General features: G+C 44.5%; 1 protein-coding gene across 1 annotated transcript in view; it reads right to left on the reverse strand.

Moving 5' to 3' along the window:
• The window catches only part of LOC147631092 (alpha/beta-Hydrolases superfamily protein), a 78092-nt gene that overhangs the window by 12898 nt on the left and 47406 nt on the right, over positions 1 to 17788 (reverse strand). Inside the window, exons 7-12 of the mRNA XM_086809426.1 lie at positions 15984 to 16034; positions 15810 to 15869; positions 15455 to 15537; positions 15185 to 15332; positions 14812 to 14862; positions 14595 to 14699 (exon numbers count right to left, since the gene is read on the reverse strand). Coding sequence (XP_086665552.1) covers positions 14595 to 14699; positions 14812 to 14862; positions 15185 to 15332; positions 15455 to 15537; positions 15810 to 15869; positions 15984 to 16034 — 498 coding nt within the window. The remainder of the gene's footprint in view (positions 1 to 14594; positions 14700 to 14811; positions 14863 to 15184; positions 15333 to 15454; positions 15538 to 15809; positions 15870 to 15983; positions 16035 to 17788) is intronic.

Below are 17788 nucleotides of genomic sequence, written 5' to 3' on the forward strand. Positions count from 1 at the left end.
GAATTTTATATTTCTTTTTGGGATGATTTGAAAGAGGTCCTTTTGCGAATGATCAATGTGGCCTGGCAAGAAAATCAGTTACCGCACTCTTGGAAGCATGGTATAGTCAAGCTTGTCTCCAAAAAACATCTATGTGATCATATATCAGATTGGAGGCCTATTACTTTAATGCCTGTACTTTACAAACTTATTGCCAAAATGATTGTACATAGGCTTCACGGGATACTGCATGCAGGACTTCATCCTCATCAGTATGGTTTTGTGCCGCGAAGACAAATCCATGACAATATATCCAATGCCTTAACTGCAATTGAATATGCTAAGTATTCGCATCAAGATGTGCTTATATTGCAGGTGGATATTGCTAAGGCATTTGACAATGTTCAATGGGATTTCATCTCTCAAATCATGACAAAGTTGGGCTTTGGTCCCAAGATGGTAAATGCTGTTTATTGGCTTTATTCTGGCTCTACTGCTCAGTGCATTCTTGGGCGCCATCTGTCTCGGTCATGGATATTGGGTCGATCAGTTAGACAGGGCTGCCCTCTCAGTGCTCTCTTCTATGCCATTGCGACCCATCCTCTTTTGATGTATCTTGATCATCTTACAAACACAGGACAGATGACTGGTCTCAAAATCCCAGGGGCTACATCTTTTTTGGCACAAGCATATGCTGGTGATTCCTTCTTCATGCCACAGAATTCTCCTCAGGAACTTCGCATGCTTATGGCCACTCTTTCTTTATATGGGTTGGCAGCGGGATTGCATGTCAATTTTGACAAATCTAAATTACTCCCCCTGAAACAATGTGACTGGCATTCTATTCTTTGGCCGGGTCAGGTGGTGCATTCCAGAGATATTGTCAGGCATTTGGGATATCCCATAGGATGGCATATCACCAGAAAGCAGCAGTTAAAATGGATTTTCCAGAGACTTCAACATAAACTGGAATACTGGAAGATTTCTACTTGGCCTCTTCATGTCAGGCTCAGAATAGTACAATCCATTGTGATGTCCTATGTCCAGTTCTATTTGCCCTTGCTGCATTGGTCCTCCAGGGATATTTCAGATTTTATGTCTCAAGCTATGGAGATATTATGGAAGACAAAAACTGCTGTGAAAGCATTGAGACTGATGAAGATGGAAATGGTGTGCTCCCCAAGGATGCATGGTGGACTTAATGTCCTCAATATAAAATATCATGTACTTGTAAGGAAGGCTACAATGTTGCATACTTTCTTCCGTCAACAGCAGCCATGGACTTGTATGTTAGAACTTAGCATCCATGTGTGTCAACATGAGGACTTGTGCTTATGGTCATTGGATTACGGATCATTGGGAGGTTGTGATTGGGAGATTTGTAGGGAGGATACCTGGTTGTCCCTTCTCTACTGCCCTCATACTTGACAGGAAACAAGTTCTCTCTAAGATCAAATGGGCTCCTGATAATTGCTTGGAGACAAACTCGATGAGGAAAGAAAGTATTCATTGGAGTGCCATCTTTGACACTCCACTTGCTTTACAGGAACCTGTTCGGGCATACAATCTTATGAAATTGGGAATTAGATACATACATGATGTGGTAGATGATCGGGGATATGTCTTATCCTTTCCCCGAGCCACTGCTACCTATGCATTGGGAATGCATCATCAGTTGATATGGAAGAAAATTGCTGATTTATTGCATCCCTTTTTACCTATTCCACCCGTGGCCGATACAGACAGGCTTATGGATTGGCAATTGCAGCCATCTACTACATGCATTCATCCTATTCCCCTTCCTGCCTTAACCTCCATCAAAGCCTACAGGCTTCTTCAGCCTGCCCCATGGATTCATCAACATGCTAATTCTCTGTGGCATATAAGGAAGCCCCTCTCATGGTGGCGGAAGAATCTCCGGATTTTGTGGAAGTGTAAAATGCCATTGAAACAAAGACTTTTTCTTTGGAGATGTTTGACAGGCACATTGTCAGTGGGGGTCATACTTGCTAAACGTCACATTGCACCTTCCACATGTCTAAGATGTCAGGCTCCCTCAGAGACTGTTCTTCATCTGCTTTGGCACTGCCCTTGTTCCAGGATCCTCCTCAGGAGAATTTCAGATTTTCTTCGGCTCCGTTTCCCTAGTCACAAATTTGGGAAACATTTTTGGCTTTTTGGCAGATATATGCGGCCCTTGTCCCAATACTCACTATTTTTCTCTTGGGTGAGATATTGGGCTCTTTGGACAATTTGGAGTGAGCATAATTTGGCATACTTGGGTCGGCAGAATCACCAGTCATATGAATCCTTCAGAGCCTCACTGCGGCAATCCTTATATGATGCCTGCCATGAGGGTGATATGGATGCTTCTTGTTTAGAGCTTTTCTCTTTATGTTTCTGACATTTGGGATACTCTCCGCTTCGGAGTCTTCCCATCTTGTAAAGTTATGAGCATATAAATATACTGCACTGGATATTACCAAAAAAAAAAGTGTGTGTATATATATATATATGTGTGTGTGTGTGTGTGTGTGTGTATGTATGTATGTATATATGTGTGTGTGTGTGTGTGTATGTATGTATGTATGTACATACATTATATATATATATATATATATATATATATATATATATATATACACACGTTTTTTATTATTAAAAAAATGGCGTTTTTTATTTTGGCTTGATAAAAACGACGTATTATACACATATTATACTTTGCCGTATTATACGTCCCGTCCCGTACCTGGCTGCTATGGACACATGGCAACACTTTAATTATACACTTATAAGGGTGTGTTGACACCTAAGTAGGTATTCACACACACACACACACACACACACACATACATGAATAAGGATACACACGCACATACTAGCCCTCTGGTGGTAGTTTACACACGGACACACATGGGTACATAGGTGGACACTTACACACAGGTACACATGACGGTTACACGTGAAGCTCCGAAATACCTAACCCACCCCCCTTCGGAGTGAAGGTGATATCTAATGAAGTGACCTTCATACTTATGGTGATTTGGGCTCACTGGCACCACGTGATGCAAAAGATCACAATGGCCATACCTGATGTGATACAACAGATCACAGTCATGCCTACAAATGACGCTTGACCACACATAAGATTCCTCAACCCTTCTAGATTACCCCCCTTGACTCAAAACACAAAGTAATCGAGGAATTTACGAAGCCTTTTATAGCACAAGGCGATACAAACATTTAGGCGGGAAAACATAACACACACACAAGATTATTTTTCAGATTTTGGGCGACATCCCGGGCAGAGAACCCGACTCAAACACAGAAATATATTAGAAAAAGAAATCTTTCTCAGAGGGAGAAAGATCCTTTAGTACGGTGAACCCGAAAGGAAGTCGGTGTCGGTGGAGCCGCATGCGGAGAAGAACTGCCAAGGCTAGAACTGCTTTGGTGAAGTCAAGCAGTGTCGATGTCAGCTCTTGGTGTTGCCGAGATAATGCAGGGCAGTTCTGCCACCTTTGGTACTCATGCGGGTGAAGATAATTGATGCAAGAAGCATCAATTTCGGCATAAAAAGCCAATTTTCGGGAAAGCCCCAAAATGCAAGAGGTGCAAACTCGTCAATTTTGGCTCAGGAGGTCAATTTGAGCAAAACCCCTAATTTTCCGCGCTGCTACAGGCTTCAATTTTGGATGTAGACGGCAATTTTTATAAAAGCCCCAATTTTTCTGTGACTTTGCAGCTCCAATTTGATGTAGAATTTGAAAGATTCAAACCCCCCCCCCCCCCCCCCCCCGCGGCCCCCCCAAAATTTTTACGTGTACAAAAGCTTTAATTTGAAGATTTTACCCAAAAAAAAAATCAGGAAAGCCCCAAATTTGCACCTGTAGAGGCTTCAATTTGGCAAATTTTACCCTAGTTCAGAAAATCCCCAGATTTTGGTGTATACAGGGCCTTCAATGTGGAGGTGATACGGTTGGTCGTGGACAGCAGGTGGCGTTGACTGGGCACATTGGCAGGTGAATAGCACAAGAAAGGATGCGCTACTAACTAGTAGGCGAGGATGCACAACTGGCTAAAGAGTGAAGGCAACGTGGCGACCAGCAAAGCAACAGTCTTTGTCAGCGAACCGAGGCAGCAACAGTAGCAACAAGTCTATGCTATGGTGCTGGTGTCGACAGCAACAGCACTGTCATGGATATAAACCCTAACCCTATCCTATCAGCTGCAGGTTGTTGGCGACAATCAGATAGACATCAGCAGCTACAGCAACAGGCGACGTCAGAGTGGCGTAGAAACATATTGTAAACCCTCACTATCTAGCCTAGCTCTGATACCAATTGTGAAATCAAGGCTATGGTGGATCGTGCTGCTCCATAGCTACGAGGGGGGAGAGAGAGAGAGAGAGAGAGAGAGAGAGAGAGAGAGAGAGAACAATGCTCAAAAGAGAGACAATTGCTGGGCACAAAGAAGCTTATGATTAATGTTGTTAAATCAAGTACAATGTCCCTTTTTGTAGGCTGGGAGCCTTATCTTTCAATTGCTCGGCACAAAGAAGCTTATGATTAATGTTGTTAAATCATCAAGTACAATGTCTCTTTTTGTAGGCTGGGAGCCTTATCTTGACTCAAACACAATCACACAGACTAACACAATGATGACACATGGCAACACTTATCTTATCCAATTATAAGGGTGTGTTCATACCTATGCAGGTGTTCACACACACACATGAATAAGGATACACACGCACATACTAGCCCTCTGGGGGCAGTTTACACACGGACACACGTGGGTACACAGTCGGACACTTACACACGGCTACACATGATGGTTAAACGTGAAGCTCCGAAATACCCAACAGGTATATCCTTTTTGGGTAGGCATTACATGCTTCCATAAGTCATACGCTTTCATGCTTCGAAGTACATTTTGCCATGTCCTTTTCTTAGAAGCAATCATGTGTGATCTGCGAGAGCTATTGTCTTCATAGTCATGTGAATTATTGAAGTATATTGTCTTCATAGTCAGGTGAATTATTGAAGTATATTGGCATATATGCTATGAGTTATGCCACATATGCTACGAGTAGTGTCACATGTGAGTGTTTCTAAACACATTACCTCATGGAGGGTTTTGTTTAAGAAGCTTATGGCTGCCCCTGAAGGCAAGCAGGTAACATGTGCAAACAATTCTTCTTATTCAGTTTAGGGTGTTGGTGAGGTGATCCTCACAACAACAGATGGTGCAAAATTGTGTCTTCCAGATGTATTGTATGTGTTAGGGATTAAGAAGAACTTGTTGTCCATCTCCTCTTTTGCTAAAAGAGGATATGCAATGAACTTTGAAGACGACAGATGCACAATGAAAGACCGTGAAGGTGGCTATGCATTGGTCATTTCCGGCACATTGTACCAAACGTTATATAAGCTTGACAAGTTTGACAAGAGAGAGCATGATGCTCATGTGGTTACCACTCTTACACCTACCATGCATGAGGTAGAATTGTGGCATGCCAGGTTTGGGCATGTGAATTATGGCAGTTTGATACTATTGCAAAGGCATAAAATGGTACAAGATATGCCTCATGTAGAGCTGCCACCAAAACATGTATGTGAAGGGTGCATATTGGGTAAGATGCACAGAAATGCATTCCCAAAAGATGGATCAACAAGGGCTGTCCGAAAATTACAGCTTGTGCACAGTGATGTGTGTGGTCCTATGCGGACACCATCTTTTGAAAAGCATCTATACTTTGTAACCTTTATCGATGACTACTCCAGATTTACTTGGGTGTATCCCCTAAAGGTAAAATCTGATGTATTTGCATGTTTTCAGCATTTTGTGGCACAAGTTGAAAATCAAACAGGTTGCAAAGTGCATACCCTCTGTACAGATTGAGGGGGGGAATACATGTCCATTGCTTTCAAAGCATTTATGGCAAAAAAAGGCATAAAGCATCAATACACAATGCCATATTCTCCTCAGCAAAATGGTGTTGCTGAGAGAAAGAACATGTCTTTGTTAAAGGCAAAGAATCGCCTCACAAATTCTGGATGGAGGCAATACTGTGTGCTACACATGTGTTGAATAGATGCCCTACCAAAGCATTGAAAACTATAACGCCATATGATATGAGGCCTTGCACGAAAGGAAACCTAAAGTTGATCACTTTAGAGTTTTTGGATGTATAGCATATGCACATGTAACATGCACCTCAGTAGTTGAGAGGTAAGTTTGATAACAAAGCAGCTAAGTGCATATTTGTGGGTTATAGCAGTGGCAGTAAAGGCTACCATCTCTTTAATCCTTCCACACAAAGGATTTTGGACAGTAGAGATGTTGTATTTGCTGAAAATTTAGACCAGCCACTGGCTGAATTTTTTGGACAGCCACCTTTGGGCCCACATAACATGTTTGAAGGACTTCTCCCATTGGGAATTGATGACTCAACAGATCAGCCATCAACTTTGCCTAATGGACAACATTTGGGTACTCAAAATCAGCCCATGAATGAGCTTATTACACCTCAACATATGGAGGAAGCAGTAGAGTAAGGACAGCAACGAAAGAGGCTAGAGCTGTGCCTCGTTGGCTGCTCCATACTTTACAGGAGAGCAAATTTTCAGCTCCACTTGGTAGCAGGACACGGGCTGGTTCACATAATGCAAGAGAACAGGCAGATGTTGCTTGCATGAGTACACTTTGTGATGCAGATGAGACAAATTCATTTGAAGAGGCTCATGAGGATGAGCATTGAACAAGCCATGCAAAATGAGATGGATTCTATCCATAAAAACAGCACTTGGGATTTGGTAGACTTGCCTGCTGGCAAGAAGCCCATTGACACAAAGTGGATTTACAAGTTGAAAAGAAAGTTTGATGGTACCATTGACAAGTACAAGGCCAGGCTAGTGGCCAAAGGATATGCCCAACGAAAGGGCATTGATTATGATGAGACTTTCGCACCTACTTCTCGTATGGCCACAATTAGATGTGTTGTTGCATTGGCTGCCCATCATGGATGGAATGTGCATCAGTTGGACATAAATCAGCTTTTCTCAATGGGGATTTGCAGGAAGAAGTGTATGTAAATCAGCCCATTGGTTTTGTGATGCATGGTCATGAAAACAAAGTATGCAAGCTTCGAAAAGCACTTTATGGTCTCAAACAAAGTATGCAAGCTTCGAAAAGCACTTTATGGTCTCAAACAAGCTCCTCAAGCTTGGTATGAGAAGATACATACTTATTTGACCACGAAAGGATTTCGCAATAGTCCAATGGAGAGCACCCTCTATGTGAAAGAAGATCATGGCACTTTGATTATGCTCATTCTTTATGTGGATGACATGTTGCTAAACTAGGAATGATATGGATCAAATTTCAGCATTCAAAGCTGAATTGCAAACGTCATTTGAGATGACAGATTCGGGATTGTTGCATTATTATTTGGGCATACAATTTGTGCGGACAGATGTTGGGATTTATGTAAGTACATTCAAAAGCTGTTGCACAAATTTGGCTTCCAAGATTGTAAGCCCATCTCTACTTCGATGGAGCCAGGGCTGAAATTGAGCATGTATGATGTTGGAGAACCTTTTGATACGAGTGTTTACAGCCAAGCAGTGGGCTGCCTCATATACTTATGCAACACAAGCCTAGATATTTAGTTTGGGGTTTCCCAGTGTAGCAAATTTATGCACAGCCCAAGTACAAAGCATTGGCAAGCAGTGAAGCAGATCTTCCGCTATCTTCAGGGCTCCCTGGATCTTGCATTGGTATATCCCAGGGGGCAGCTTGCAATTACATGCTTACAATGATTCCGACTGGGTTGGTGACTATGATACACGGCAATCCACCAGTGGGAATTGTTTCTTTTTGGGGCATTCATGCATATCACGGTTGAGCAAAAAGCAGCCCACTGCTGCCACATCTACTTGTGAGGCCGAGTACAGGGCAGCCTTTACAGCCACAGTGTCAACTGTGGCTGAGGAGATTGATGATTGATCTTCGTAAGTGTCAACTGACACCCACCACCATACTCACTGACAGTCAGAGTGCTATAGCCATGGCACGAAACCCAGTGTTTCATGCACGTACTAAGCACAAAGAGATTTATTATCACTATGTCAGGGAGAGGATTCATGCAGGGGAGATCTCATTATCTTACTGCTCTACATAGGACAATGTTGCAGATCTATTTACGAAGGCGTTGCCTTGAGAGAAGTTTGAAGCTTTCCGCAAAGCTTTAGGCTTACTCTCCTGCAGAGAGTGATCTGTTGCCGACCTTGTACAAGTTCACATTGCCACTACAGGGGCGATTTATTGGGATATATGCTATGAGTTATGCCACATATGCTATGAGTAGTGCCATATGTGAACATGGGCTAACCAAGGGCACTTCTCTCCCTTTGGGTTTTTCCCCTTGGATATTAGGTGTGAAAGGACACCACATGTATTGTCTTTTGATATTGTGGAGTCAACCCTCTTGCTCCACATATTGTATCCTATCTTCTTTGAGCATCAATCACCATCTCTCTCTCTCTTGAGAGTACTTGCTGCTGTGTACTTCTCTGTGTGTGTCCCTGTTCTCTGTGCAACCCTAACCCAACAAAGTAACCACATAAAAATGTCAGAATACGCAGCGGAGATGATGACCAAATCTGGGAACACAAGAGCAAAAACGCAGGCAGAAAAACAGCACAAGAGAGAGAGAGAGATGTAGGCGTGTAACTCTGCTCTATATACACAAGAAGATCTCGAGGAATGATACAAATGAGGTATGGGGGCTGGGGTCCTATATATACCTCCCATAGAGGGCAGTCGGCTAGCAGAAGGAATGCCCACGACTGATGAAAAGACCCACGACTGCATAAATGCAGTCGGCCAGCAAAACAGGTGCCCACGACTGATCAAATCCAGTCGGCCAGCAGCCCTGAAGCCCACGACTGATGTAGATCCAGTCGGCCAGCAATAGGGTGCTCCTGGCATCACCTGGCAGCCCTCCCAAGACTCAGAAAAATGGGAAAAAATAGGGGAAAAATGCGGAGAGTGGGGAAAAATGGGAAAACACCTCATAAGGGCGGGCACACCCACAACAAAGGCCCTGGTGTATAAAACTAGACAGGAGATGACTTCTAACACCCCCTCTCAGCTCCTGGCTGTGTAACCAACCACTAGGAGCTGGGGTGCCGCCTGAGCAAGTCCTGAGAGAGCGACTTCCTGAAGAGGTCCACCGTACTGTCCTCCGTCGAACAGAACTCCAGCAAGATGTCATCAGCAACGATCTGTTCACGAACAAAGTGCCTCTGGATGACCATGGGTTCCTCCAGTGGAAGCCCAAACCTACAATGTAACCTCCTCCTGCTCCGTAAAACTGCTCCTGGGGCATAAGTAGATCTCCTCGTGTCCGGATCTCCTCCCCAAACCGAGTCACTCCAACCGTGGAGTCGGACTCCATCCAACAATCCCCCTCCTGTGTACAAGAGTCCATGATCCTTCGCATGTCGCAGAAACCACAGGAAACGCAATCCTGCCTCCCAAAGAGACATCTGCAACCAAGAGCTCAACTGCCTCATCAGGAAGCTCCCGTCCAATCCGGTGTCCATCAACCAGATCAATGAACCATACAGCTTCTGAATCTCAGAGACATCACACTGCTCACAAGGATCAACACCTGTTACGGTGCACAAACAAGTCCTGGAAACCTGATGAAACCTGTCACCCACCCCCTCTGAATCCGGAACCACTAAGCCTGGAGAAACCACCTCCTTCTGCAAGTAAGCACCTGTCACCTGCCAAGCTTTCCGAAAGGTCCCCGTGGAAAGAACATCCTCAACTACTGGAAGTTCTATGTCCCGAACACTACGAGACATCAGAGCATAAGTGACCTGTGCACCTTCCTCTGACTCACGAACACAAGAACTACCAACATCAGTACTGGAAAGTTCCTGCCAACTGCTGCCATCTACTGGTACGCTATCCACCATCTGGTCTCGGAAAGCCTGTACCTACAGCGTATCCACACTTGAGTAGCCATTACCAGACTGCCACTCATCACAGTCGTGAGGACCTGGGAGAGAGAGTGCTGAAAGCCTGTAGACTCCATTCTCCACTCCACCTTCCCAAACCACTTGGCCTGTTGCTTTGCCCCAGAGAGCAACAAAATGCTCATCAAACTCCACCCGTTCGCCAGTCTTGCAAACCTGATGCACTGACAACAGATGAAAACCAAGTGCCGGAACATACAACACCTGGGAGGAATGCTTCCCCCCTCTGCCATCGGGAACTATCTCCATCCTGCCCTCACTGTGAACTGGGATAGTGGACGTATCCCCAGTAAGAATATGACCAGAAAGCCTGCAGAGATCCTGTAAACCGGAACGGGAAGGAGTCATGTGCCTGGAAGCACCACTATCGAGAATCCACTCCCGAGTATCCGTTGCGGAGAGTCCTCCAATCTCCTCCCTGCCTGAAGAAAATGAAGCATCGGTGTCCATCACCTCCAGGTGCACAAAAGCCGGAGTCTTCATGATTGCTGAGGAGTCTTCACCCTTCTCGGTCTTCCGCTTGGGACACTGCCTCCAGTAGTGGCCTTTCTCGCCACAATCATTACAGGTCCTCTCTGCCTTCAGTTTCTCGCGGTCAGCGTCGGACTTCTTCTCAGAAGACTTCTCCGATGAAGCCTTCCCTTTGCCCGAGTTACGGCCTTTCGACCGTTGGCCAGTTAAGGCCTCCGAACCTCCACCTTGAGGAGGGTTCGTGAATCGTTCCTCTTGGTCCAGGACCATGGGCACAAGCTCCTCCCACGTGATGGTGCGGAGCCTGTCCCCACTGGTAATCAACGACGAGTAAAATGCTGAGTACGAAGAGGGCAAATGTGACAGCAACGTGATGGCCATGTCCTCTGACGATATCTCCTTCCCAGCCTGAAGAACTTCCTGCTGAAGAGCCTGCAGCTTGTTAATATGCTCCCGCGTCGTCGACGACTTTGCAGGGCTCATAACCCGCATCTGTACTTCCAAGGAAATCCTCTTCATGGGCGATACCCTGTTGTAAAGTGAGGCCAAATGCTGCCATATACCTCTGGCCAGCGTCATGTGCTTTACATGATTGATTACCTGTGGTGTGCAGTTGAGGAAAATAAACGAACGGACCCTGGCGTTGACACGATCCCACATCTGTGTCTGGGCCTCCCGGTCCTTTCGGGTTGACGGTAAATCCCCTTCCTCTACTTCCGGCCATGGAACACCAACAACGACGAAATCGGCGAGGTCGTAAGACTCCAGAACGGATTCCATCATCACCTTCCATATGCCGTAGTTGCTCCCGTCCAACTGACGGTCCACCGGGAACGTGGGGAGTGTCGGGATCTTCACATGTCTCTCGGCCATCTCAAACAGATCTGCCATAGCGGGGATGTACTCTGAAAAGGGTGGGTGGGTGGGAACAAAGAAGAACTAAAATCTGCAAGTGGCTGTCCAGCAAATCAGCCCGCCTTCCTCTTGCACCTTCTCTTCCCGAACAGCCCAAAACAGTCCACCAATCAGCCACAAAACAGTCCCCCTCTTGCTCACACAAATCCCAAGACCTATCTAGAGCCTAGGGCTCTGATACCATGTCAGAATACGCAGCAGAGATGATGACCAAATCTGGGAACACAAGAGCAAAAACGCAGGCAGAAAAACAGCACAAGAGAGAGAGAGATGTAGGCGTGTAACTCTGCTCTATATACACAAGAAGATCCCGAGGAATGATACAAATGAGGTATGGGGGCTGGGGTCCTATATATACCTCCCATAGAGGGCAGTCGGCCAGCAGAAGGAATGCCCACGACTGATGAAAAGACCCACGACTGCATAAATGCAGTCGGCCAGCAAAACAGGTGCCCACGACTGATCAAATCCAGTCGGCCAGCAGCCCTGAAGCCCACGACTGATGTAGATCCAGTCGGCCAGCAATAGGGTGCTCCTGGCATCACCTGGCAGCCCTCCCAAGCCTCAGAAAAATGGGAAAAAATAGGGGAAAAATGCGGAGAGTGGGGAAAAATGGGAAAACACCTCATAAGGGCGGGCACAGGCCCTGGTGTATAAAACTAGACAGGAGATGACTTCTAACAAAAAAAGCATTTGTGACCAATGGATAAGTTTGTAATTTTGGCCACATTTGAGCTCGCATTGTAGATGTTTGCGAAGCATATACAGTTGCAAACTCAAATATTTCACCATTCAACATACATTGAATGATCATCCATCCGCCTTGAGGATCGTTATAGGCTAGATGAGGTTGTAGCTCATGCCTAACCAAAATGGTAGCACCAAAAAAAGCATGATTACCAGCATAGAAGATACGAAAACCCGCAAAGCAACCTTCCTTTCTAGCAAAAGAATGATGGTTGTGTTCTTGTAAACAAACTATGTGCGGCTGAGTTCTATGTATCTACGCCCAAACAAGCCTCCATTTATTTATTTGGCAGAGGCCTTGTACATTATATGACAAACATCTAAGTGGCATATATATATTTACATGTTTTGTAATGGGAGCAACAACTCTTAAGTTTCCACCAACATGGTTGCCTGGCTCCCAACATAGCCATGCTGAACATTAACCATAGCATCTGAATCACTAACATTTCCAGAGTTGTGCACAACATTTGCAAGTAGTAGTGTTTGGTTTTGCTCGTATAATGCCTCACCACTATTGACCGAATCAACCAACACTTGTAACATCATTAGTTATTTCATTAGTGTGATGTCCACTAGTCGAGGCAACCTGTCCAATTGCGCGAGACAACAGGTTTCGGTCTTATTGTTTTTGGGGGGTTTGGCAAGAATTTGTATCTTGATTTTCTTTCTCCTTAGGTTTTGGCATAGGAGAACTAGTGGATGCAACTTTCATTTTGCCTTTGTCCGTAATACCATTTGAGGCCGGTTGTACATTTTTTCCCTTTTGGGGTTGCACTGTTCCCACCGGAGTGTTCTCATTCAATTGCATTGCAACTAGTGGTTGCAATAGCACAATCGGACACTCTAATTGCATATGACCAAATTTGCCACAAGTGAAGCAAGAGCCAAGAAATTAAGCTTAAAAAAGACATCTTGGGAGGGCATGCCAGTCATCTCCACATCAATAGCAACATCTGATGGTGTGGAGTGTCCCACAATATGCAAAACCTATTGACATTTACATTTGAGCGTGGGGGGCATACAACTTTGCCCAATGCATTTGCCAACAATGGTAGTGCAGCCCGGCAATAAAGCGGGAGGTCACCTCCATCCATAGCCTTATAAGACTCTGATAATCCTTAGTTGGCAAACATGGGTAAACATGCACGAGTTACCGACCATAAAACGAAGGCGATTTTTCCAACAGTGTTTGTTTGTATTGCGGATCTGTGAATATCACTTCAAAAAAGCCAAGGTCAGCTTTATGCACACCAGCTACAAAACAGCCACCAAGCAATGCTTTAAGCAATTGTGCAACATCTACTAGGTCGGGCATTTTCACAAGGGAAAAAGAACTACAGCCTTATGAGCCAGATTCATCACATGATTAAGTATTACATGTCCAGGAACTTTGACACAGAATTGAGGCGCAGGAGTCTCCCAAACTTTTTTGATTTCAATAAAACCTTCATGGAGAGTGTCTGCAAACGGCTGCAATTCAGGATTGTCACAATGTAAAGGTCAATCATCTGATTTTCCAATGAGAACTTGTCTCCTCTTTATATCTCCACGCTTGAAAGTTGGAATTGGATCCATGCTGAGAGACTGTACACAATGACAGAGAGAGAGAGAGAGAGAGAGAGAGAGAGAGAGAGAGAGAGAGCATGGAAAAAAAGACAGGGTAACCAAAAATTACTATACACACATACACAGAAATCTGTAGAATTAGGAGCAACAATGTGAGGCTGGGGAGGCCAGTCAGCAGCAAGAGAGAACGATTTCCTTGATACACGCACGCGCCACACACACATACAGATGCGCGCACAGAGAGAGAGGAAAAATAGGGAGTCAAGCAGGTCGAGCAGACAACAGGAGCTAAGTGCAGAGGGTGCAGGTCAAGAACCCACGAGAAGGAATCAGGCGAGTAGAGATGAAGAGGTTCCGGGCACACGGTCCAACGACGAGCTCTCCAGCAGCGCACGCAGCCACACACACACACACACACGAGGACATCATTATATAGTAATCAATAACCTTCACGGAAAATATAGTGCAGTGTTGCAGAGATGATGATGCACTATAATAACCATGATTCGATGATGCCAAGGTCCAAGGATAAGGATGATGGAGTGCAACTTTGTTTAAAATGGGCAAGCAGATAGACAAGGGAAACTATCCTTCAAAAGGGCATACAAGTCTTCAAGAATGGTTTGTGCTACTTTGTTTAACATGGGCAAGAAGATAGGCAAGGGAAACTATCTTTCAAAAGAACATACAAGTCTCCAAGAATGGTTTCACGACATAAAAATCAAGGGTTTTTTGCTTTGAGGGAAAGAATTTCAAAGAGCGGAAACAGTTAAACAAGTTATAAGTCAGCAGTTATATGAATCTCTACTCTGGGAAACTCAACAAGGTCTATCTTTCATACTTATTCTACAGTAAACCTACCTCCTCAAAGAGAGTCAGTGGTCCCCAGTGATCATCCACACCAAAAAGGAAAGAGATTCGATCTTGTTTTTGTCTCAGAAATTCCCAGTCTGGAAATGTCTGCAACTGTTATTTAAGAACATACCAATCAGTTCAACACTACACACACAGCATGAGCACACGCACGCACACACACACACAACAGAGAAAGCTAATTATTTGAGGTTAAAAGAGCTACCTTTCTGAATTCAGTCATTCCCATGTAAGAAAAATTGCGTACCATTGAATACTGCACAAAGTACACAAAAGATGTAAGCTACGCGACCTTTTTTTTTGAAAGAGAGAGAGACTAATTTACATATAAGAGTTATAGACAACAACACGTCACATGGCTGCAGCCAGCAGGATTTGAACCTAGGCACTTGCCTAGAAAGTCAACTCCTTTACCAACTGGACTCCATGGTCGTGGACAGAAATGCACACATATTCTACCAAAATTTACTGGAAGGATATCAAACAGACAAAGTTTATCTTTGATTTGGTTTGCTTATGTATCTAATGAATCCTTCCAAAACTAACCTTTTGTATGCTCTTAATCTATGAAACCTTACTTGAAGCAAGTATTGGCAAGCCACGTTGACAGAGACTGGGCTCCATCCTCGGCCAATGATCCCGCTGACAAGACTTCTGGACATAAATTTTGGCAGTTGCCCGACAAAGCCAGCAAAGTAGCTCAAAGCTTCACAGAGCAGTCCTTGCCTGTAAAATTAAAAAATCTCCATATATCAGTCCTAAGCATCAGATAGCGTAGCCCCTTTAGGATTAAACCAATGTGAATTAGTTTATTTGTCATTTGCTAGGCAATGCCACTTAGTTGGTACCTAGCAAACCATCTTAGAAGAGACTGAAATGATGAGCTTTTGTTGATGGCCAGGAATGGATACATACCCACTACATATTGCACCTGTATGATAATATGAGAAACTGTTGTCAACACAAGCCAGCTACATTTTTCACTCATTTTTATTCACTAAGTATTTTTCAAGACACCATCATACTGGTGCCCCTTTAGCCTCTTTGCAGTTGTCCATGGACTGGGAAAGCTATTAGTAGGAAGGCATCGACACAGTCAAGCTGGTGCCTTCGTACTTCTTGTGAGTATGTCCATGAGCTCAAAATGCTGCTAGTTTTGCAAAAAAAATTAATAGGAATAAGGAATATATCAAAACCTTAGACCTTGTCTGGCAACTTCTTGAAAACGCACAGAGCAATGTGTGCACCGATAGAATGCCCCACCTACATTCAACCAATTTTCTAAGTTGATTGCAAGCTGTAGCTCTGAAATTGGAAAAACTGTCTTTAAAGAAAGTAAACAGATGGTGCATTCAAATTGGTGCCCTAAAGTCTCACCAAAAAAAGTGGAACCTTTGGGTCGGAATCATGATTTTCTATAAACTGGACCTGCCGAAGGCAATGTTAAGTGATTAGAATATAAGTGCCACACACAAACATGGTTGCATGCTCACACAGCCTCCAAATCAACTTCCACAACCCTTCCTACAAATCACCCATCACAACACCCCCTTGGACTACTTATGAAGTTCAAAGGTATGTACAATCTATAATATGCCAGTACTCTTTACAAGTAATCAGAAAAATGTACATGATGACTGAGGGACACCAAACCCAGTGACCACCACTACCACTAAAATTAAACTACAGTGCCATAGCGGGTCTGAAAAAGGAAAATGGGATGCCTCCCTTCCTTAATAGGACATTTTGAGGGAGGTTACATCAAAAGGTGAGCTGTAAAAGGTAACATGTTTGGTGCCAAGGATTTTGACAGAGAGCATGCCCAGATTAAAGCTCGCTTTGCTGTAAAAACTTTCATCTCACTTATGCTCCTAAAGCATGAGGATGTACAACATAATTTGATCTATAATCATCTTATTGCCCATGGGCCATGACACATAAAAACATAGCCTATTCCTTATAATGATAAAAGAAGCTCCTCATTAGTAAGAGGAGTTTTGATAAGGCTTATATATGCATGGGTATGTGTGCACAAGTGTGCATGTGCATGTGCGTGCGTGTGCGTGTGCGTGTGCGTGTGCGTGTGTGTGTGTGTGTGTGAAAAGCAGTGTGTGTGTGTGTGTGTGTGTGTGTGAGAGAGAGAGAGAGCACCCTGCTGCCTGCCTTCAAGATGTCGACAGAGGATACCCGCTGCAAGCTCTGCCATGCTTAACGCAGCCTGCAGCATCCGACCATCGTCTCCCAGACTGCCGCTCATCATCCTCCCTGCTCCTCGTCTGTCTGTCGCACCTGTGCTGCCCTCTTTCACTGTTTACGCTTCAGTTTTCTGCCTCGCAGTTTTTGTTCCAGTTCTCTCCTTTTCTGTTCTGCACTCTGACTGCCAAACAGCCCTCATTCTTCCTCCCCTATCTGTCCACGTACCTGCGTATCCACTTCTGCTGATTCTGCCCTCTCCTCGAATTCTCTGTCAATATCTCATCTGCCTCCTTCGAGAACCTTTCTCTCCTTTTCCTGCGTGCTTTGATTATGGCTCCAGGAATGGACGTCTGTACATATGCCAGGAAAGAAAGAAATACAGATGCGAAACGTCGCTTATCAGAGCCTCCTTTGTTGCAGGAAGAATCTACATCAGAAGCTCAATATGTATATGACACTCTTAAAGATGACTTCCAGCAGTCTCGCCAAGAATAGGGCAAACCCATTCCAGAGGTCACCTATAAGTTGAAATTGCCGTCCATTGTGAATCCCCTCAGGAAGCTCTCTCAAACTGCGGTCATAATATTCTTTCCAGGAAGAATTCCCGCAGCCAGTGATGTTGCACAATGGATCAAATCCATCCTTGGAGGATGCTTTGTAGAAGGAGTATACTTTGCTTCCAGAGGTTTTTATGAGGTGCATCTATCAGATGCTTCATGCAAACAGAGGCTTCTTGAGTTTTCTCCGCTGTTTTATGGGAGGCAAATGGTGCATGCTATGCCCTGGTCCCCCAACAAGGATTACCAAAGCCTGATACGGCACCACTGCCCAGTATGGGTTGAGGTTGCAAACTTTCCGGATTATATGCGTGAAGAGTTGCCTGGCCTGGCTGCCACTTTGGGACAGGTTATTTGTCCTCCACGCCCCATGGAAAACCGTAACAGATTCTGTATACTTTGGGACACTGATATACCTACCCCTCCTTC

Source organism: Cibotium barometz, chromosome 15, assembly GCF_041138505.1.
Source record: "Cibotium barometz isolate CiBa-2024 chromosome 15, ASM4113850v1, whole genome shotgun sequence".
Lineage (NCBI taxonomy): Eukaryota > Viridiplantae > Streptophyta > Polypodiopsida > Cyatheales > Cibotiaceae > Cibotium > Cibotium barometz.